The following is a 6,768-nucleotide window of genomic DNA, read 5'->3' on the forward strand; positions in this document are numbered from 1 at the left end:
CCCGGTACTCACAGCTTTACTTCTGCCAGTATCTCGTCTCCTACCTTCCAAACTTTACAGAAGCTCTCCTGCGAACCTTGCAGAACTAGCACTCCTGAAAGAAAGGATATAGCGGAGACATGGCTTAGCCACAGCCTGGGGGATGTTTCCAGAATGAGATTTTCACTCTGCAGTGGGGTGTGCGCTGATATGAAACTTCCTGGCAGATTAAAACTGTGTGCCCGACCGAGACTCGAACTTGGGACCTTTGCCTTTCGCGGGCAAGTGCTCTACCATCTGAGCTACCGAAGCACAACTCACGCCCGGTACTCACAGCTTTACTTCTGCCAGTATCTCGTCTCCTACCTTCCAAACTTTACAGAAGCTCTCCTGCGAACCTTGCAGAACTAGCACTCCTGAAAGAAAGGATATAGCGGAGACATGGCTTAGCCACAGCCTGGGGGATGTTTCCAGAATGAGATTTTCACTCTGCAGCAGAGTGTGTGCTGATATGAAACTTCCTGGCAGATTAAAACTGTGTGCCCGACCGAGACTCGAACTCGGGACCTTTGCCTTTCGCGGGCAAGTGCTCTACCATCTGAGCTACCGAAGCATGACTCACGCCCGGTACTCACAGCAGGAGAGCTTCTGTAAAGTTTGGAAGGTAGGAGACGAGATACTGGCAGAAGTAAAGCTGTGAGTACCGGGCGTGAGTCGTGCTTCGGTAGCTCAGATGGTAGAGCACTTGCCCGCGAAAGGCAAAGGTATCCCATTTGAGCCCCTAGACATATCACGGCACTGCACTGAACAGGTATTTGGATGTTCTGCAGGGGCAGTTGAATTCAGTGAAACTACTAATTGTTGTTGTTTATAGGTACCCTAACTCTGACTTTTCTGCTCAAGTTAGCGAGGGGTCTTGGTTCACTTTATAAGAAGTACCAAAAATTAGTTATATATGGTGACTCAGTATTAATTTTGTATGTAATTGTGCGAGAAAAAGAATGTTGGAAGATCTCGTAAATTCATATGGTCTGATGCAGACTGTGTTTTTTTCCAACCAGGGTGCAGGGGAGCAGTAGCACAGCCATAGACAATATTTTTATTCATTCTTCATTACTAGATGGGCATTCTGTTAGTAGAATGGTGATTGGCCTTTCAGACCATGATACACAAATTTTAACACTAAAAGGTTTTTGTACTCAAACAGATGTTATATGTGATTACGAACTATGTAGAAAAGCTAATCCAATGGCAGTAGAGTGTTTTTCAAACCTCTTTGAGGAACAAGAGTGGCAGAATATTTATAGTGCCGATAACATAGATGACAAATATAATGCTTTCCCCAACAAGTTTCTCATGCCCTTTGAAAGTTGCTTTCAAATAGAATGTTCTAAGCAGGGTGCTAGCAGTAAAAGGCAGCCTGGGTGGCTGACTAGTGGGTTAAGGATATATGTAGAACAAAGTGAGAATCATATTAAAATGTTATAAGTAGTCACAATCAAACTACAGTAACCCATTACAAATAGTATTGCAATGTTCTTAAAAGTGTTATTAGGTAGGCAAAGAGTATGTGGTATGCAAATAGAATAGCTAATTCACAGGATAAAATTAAAACCATATGGTCAGTCATGAAGGAAGTGTCTAGTGAGCAGCAAAATGTCAATGATATAAAGTCAGTTTGTAGATAAAATATTTCTGTCAGATATATGTACAGTATTTCAATCACTTTCTGAGCATTGCTTGTGAATTAAATAAAAACTTAGTTTCTACAGGGAATCATACGACTCTCTTGGAAAATGCCTTCCCAAAATTGATGTCTGAAATACTCCTCTGTGATACTGACAAGGGAGAGACGGAGTCAATAATTAAATCACTGAAGACAAAGCACTCTCATGGGTATGATGGTGTGCCTAACAGAATATTAAAGTACTGTGTTGCAAATGTTAGCCCTGTACTTAGCTGTATTTGTAATTTTTCCTTTAAGAATGGCCAGTTTCCTGAATGATTAATGTACTCAGTAGTAAAGCTGCTTTATAAATAGGGAGAAATGGATAATATAGACAATTTTAGACCTATTTCTAAGCTATCAGTGTTTGCTGAAGTTAATGAAAAGTTTTTTGTATTCAAGGATAATCGATCATTTTACTTCACATACTTTGCCATCAAATGTACAGTTTGGTTTTACAAGTGGTTTAACAACTGAGAATGCTATATTCTCTTTTCTCTGTGAGATACTGGATGGACTAAACAAAAGTTTTCAAACATGAGACATCTTTTATGATTTAACTGAGGTATTTGATTGAGTTGATCACAAAACATTGCTCCAGAAGTTGGACCATTATGGAATATGAGGAGTAGCTCACAGATGGTTCACTTCTTACTTTAACAACAGACAGCAAAAGGCTATTATCCACAGTGTTGAGAATGGCTATGATGTGGGGTCTGAATGGGGCATGATCATATGGGAGGTCCCCCATGGATCAGTGCTGGGGCCACACCTGTTCCTTATTTATGTAAATGATATGCCTTTCAATATTACAGGTGATTCTAAAATATTTCTGTCTGCTGATGACAGTAGCATGATAGTAAAGGATGTTGTGTCAACATTGGCACTGTTTCAAATAGTGCAGTTCATGACCTAAGTTAATGGCTTGTAGAAAATGAAGTAACACTAAATCATAGTAAGAGTCAGTTTTTACAGTTTCTAACACATGATTCAACAAAATCCGATGTTTTAATGTCACAGATTGGGTGTATGATTAGTGAAACTGAACAGTTTAAATTTCTAGATGTTCAGATAGATAGTAAACTATTGTGGCAATCCTACATTCAGGATCTTGTTCAAAGACTTAATGCTGCCATCTTTACTATTCGAATGGCATTCGAAGTAAGTGATAGTTCAACATGAAAAGTAGTCTACTTTGCTTATTTTTATTCGCTTATGACGTATGGTATTATATTTTGGGGTAACTCTTCCCATTCTCAAAGGATTCCTTTGGCTCAGAAACGGATGGTTCAGGCAATAAGTGGTGTAAGTACATGAACATCCTGTCGACACTTGTTCATTAGTCTGGGTATTCTGACATTGGCCTCTCAATATATATTCTTTACTGTCATTTCTTGTTAACAATATCAGCTTATTCCCAAGAACTAGCAGCTTTCACTCAGTTAATACTCGGCAGAAATCCAATCTGCATTTGGATCGCACTTCCTTGACTCTTGCGCAGAAAAGTGTGCAATATACTCCTGCATCCATTTTCAATAAGCTGCCACAACAGTCCAAATATTTTAATAGTAATCCACGCACTTTCAAATCGAAACTGAAGAGCTTCCTCATGGGTACACATTCTATTCTGTCGAGCAGTTCCTTGAAAAATTAAGCTGATACCTGTATTGTATTGTATTGTTGACTGTGTTTACATAACTTGTGGCTTGTCTTTTTTGGGTTCATAAACATTTTATTTTATCTGTTATTACTTTTATGTTATAATTTGATGTACTGACATGTTCCATGACCTTAGAGATTTGGCCCTGTGGAAATAGACACTCAGCTACCAGGGGCGGACTAAAATAAAATAAAAAAGTGTCCATCCATACATTGTTTTCAAAATCTGTTAGTACTCGTTTAGTCTGTTTTAGTTATTTTTGCTGTTTGTTGCAGGTGCTTGAGGTTCGAAATGATCTGCATCTTATGGTATGAAGGAACTGCAAACGGAGGTGTGGAATAAATAATAACTTGACTCTTACAATATCTTGAAGAGTTATCTAAGAATCTTCCTGGGATGAATGTTATAATGTGAAGGACAACAGAAAAATAAATGAGTATCAAAAATTCACTTTGTGATGCACAGAAATCATTTAACAAATTGTTTCTGTAGAATAATCATGTTGATTGAAATTTTCTATTTCTGCTGCAGATAAGTGATTGCAATGTATTTGTATGCTGTACAATGGCTGGATATTGGGTCCATTGCACACAAGTATTTGATTTGTGGTCACATCCAGAAGAAGGGAGATGCAGTTCCCAGCACCACTGAGAGATCAATTAAGAGTGCTAAGAAGTCAGGGCCATTTATGTACCCAATCAAGACATGTCAGTCACATAAAAAATAAAAAAACAGAAATAAAAAGAGAGAGAGATTAAAGATTTGCATGATGAGATGGCTCCTTACATGGCCAAGGTCACTGACGGGAATACATCAAAATGTCTGAAATTAAATTATTTTGATGTGGAAAGGGAAGTGATGTGTTTTAATATAAGAATAGCTATAAACAGTCCAAGTGGTGACAAGTTTAGTTTACGGGTAGGAAGAGGCATATAATTTGGATGTCAAAGCTGATTATACTACAAAAATGACCCTTTCAGGAAATGAAATTCAAGATTTAAATAATTTGGGTAACAGCAATGTCATTTTTGTGTATGATTCTCTTTCCTGATGTACATACATTGTTGCTTTCCATGCTATTTGTCTTGTAGTTCTTTTTTTTATCAATGTATTACTCCACTTCTTTTATAAGATACAAATAGTAACACAACAATACAATGAACAACGAAACTCTGTCACAATGACTTAATAAAATAATGATTCAGAGAGAAATTTAAGTTTTTCCAACATACCTTTATAGGCATTTTTATTTTTGTTAATAATGTTAGAAGAACAATGATGTATTTGTCAAAAGAGTTGCCAGTGAGTGAATGGAGCGAAATTTAGCAAAAATAATTTCTGTATTTTGTAGAGAACAATAATTTCACAGTTAGCCAGACTTTAAATTCCACAGATAATTTTACTGTAGATTAATGAGAGTTTTAAACAATGTTGAATATGCAGAGGCATTGACATATCATTGCAACACTTAGAATATTCTAAAAGTGCATGGAGAGATTATACTGAGTTGTGGTCTTCAGGCCAGAGAGAGATTTGATTCAGCGCTCCATGTAAGCGCCTTCATCTCTCGGCTCTTTGACACCTCAGAATTTTTCCAGTCAAATAAAATCAGCTCTTTTAGTCAAGTTGTGCCATAAATTTCTTTTTCCCCTAATTCGATTCAGTACCATATTTTTGTTATTCACTCTACCAGTCTTAATTTTCAGCATTCTTCAATAGCATCACATTTCAAACCCGTCTATTCTCTTCTTGTCTTGACTGCTTAAACATCCATGTTTCACTTCCAAGCAAGGCTCTACTCCATACAAATATCTTCAGAAAGGCTCCCTAACACTTAAATTGATACTAGATTTTAAAGAATCTCTCATGCTTTTCATGCTATTGCCAGTGTGCATTTTATGTCCTCTCTACTTCGGACGTCACTAATTTTTTCTGCCCAAATAGGAAAGCCTATCCACTTCTTTTAGTGTCTCATTTCCTAATCTAATTTCCTTTGCATATACTGGTCATTTAAGTACTGGTGACTTAAGGGAGGTGCAAATAATGTAGATTATTTCAACGGATGTGACTGGCGGATACTTTCACAGTTCGGACAGTTCACATCTAAGTCCAGACCACCACAGTCTTTCACTACGATTAGCACTGAAACAGTTTAACTGATTAATACATTTAATATGTTAATTCTCCCTTTAACAGAATGATATTTACCTGTTCTTTCTTGGAGAGAAGACAACATTGTCCCTTGCCATGACAAGGAATGAAGTTGAAACAATCATAAATGAGAGTGCCATTATACTCAAAGGTTGCTGTGCTTCCAGGTATCATTTTATGGATGAATAATTTAGAAATGAAAGAAACTGGTGCCCTTTCTTGAAGATATATTCTACTTATTAAATGACATATGCTTTATGGGTAAACCAAAATAAGATCTGTCACAACTGCTCCACTACTGTATATTGATATTGTTCATGATTATTGGATGACAGTGTAATACTGTGGTGCAGTTTATAGGCACACATAACATAAAAAATAAAATTTCACATTAAAGTACCACTTAAACTACTTTTTGGCCTGTCTGGGGATCAAAACCCTTTATTTGTATCTTATATATCCCCTGCATGTGTCAGCTTTATTTATATTACAATTAATGTCCATGACATTTACAAATCTTTGAAAATTCAGTTTTATGAGAGATCATAACTACAAAACTTCTTCTCTGTTACTGATGCATAACCACTACCCATAAGTTGTGTGGCCACATGTCCGTATGTTAAACGGTGTTCATCGTGGACATGCGTTGCGGTACCATTGGAGCAACTACAGAGAATAGTTTGGCCTTGGGTCTATAACTTTGTAGACAACGACAAACTGCATGTCATTATAGTGTCCAGAGGATACCTCTGTAGGATAAGTGCACATTGATGTGTGTTTGGTTAAAAAGTTCAATGCTGCAATGGAGAAGTTGTAAAGTTCTGACCAAGGTTACATAGCCCACATCATCCATCACAACACCCTTGGTGCACGGCCAGCACATCTTGGCACAGTGTTACACCATCCGGGTTATCTGGATACTTCCCACCAACACCAACCTATCTGAACTCCGGAGATGGGAACTTGCTCTTCAATATATCCTCTCTTCCCGTTACCCACCAGGCCTCAATCTCCGCTAATTTCAAGTTGCCGCCACTCATACCTCACCTGTCATTCAACATCATCTTTGCCTCTGCACTTCCGCCTCGACTGACATCTCTGCCCAAACTCTTTGTCTTTAAATATGTCTGCTTGTGTCTGTATATGTGTGGATGGATATGTGTGTGTGTGCGCGAGTGTATACCCGTCCTTTTTTCCCCCTAAGGTATGTCTTTCCGCTCCCGGGATTGGAATGACTCCTTACCCTCTCCCT

General features: G+C 37.9%; 1 protein-coding gene across 1 annotated transcript in view; it reads left to right on the forward strand.

Annotated features, from left to right (window-relative positions):
• LOC124612402 (CAAX prenyl protease 2) overlaps positions 1-4,354 on the forward strand; it is a 102,143-nt gene extending 97,789 nt beyond the window's left edge. The window contains exon 8 of the mRNA XM_047140586.1: positions 3,641-4,354. Coding sequence (XP_046996542.1) covers positions 3,641-3,648 — 8 coding nt within the window. The 3' untranslated portion in view covers positions 3,649-4,354. The remainder of the gene's footprint in view (positions 1-3,640) is intronic.
• The last annotated feature ends 2,414 nt before the right edge of the window (positions 4,355-6,768 follow it).

Source organism: Schistocerca americana, chromosome 4, assembly GCF_021461395.2.
Source record: "Schistocerca americana isolate TAMUIC-IGC-003095 chromosome 4, iqSchAmer2.1, whole genome shotgun sequence".
Classification (NCBI taxonomy): Eukaryota; Metazoa; Arthropoda; class Insecta; order Orthoptera; family Acrididae; genus Schistocerca; species Schistocerca americana.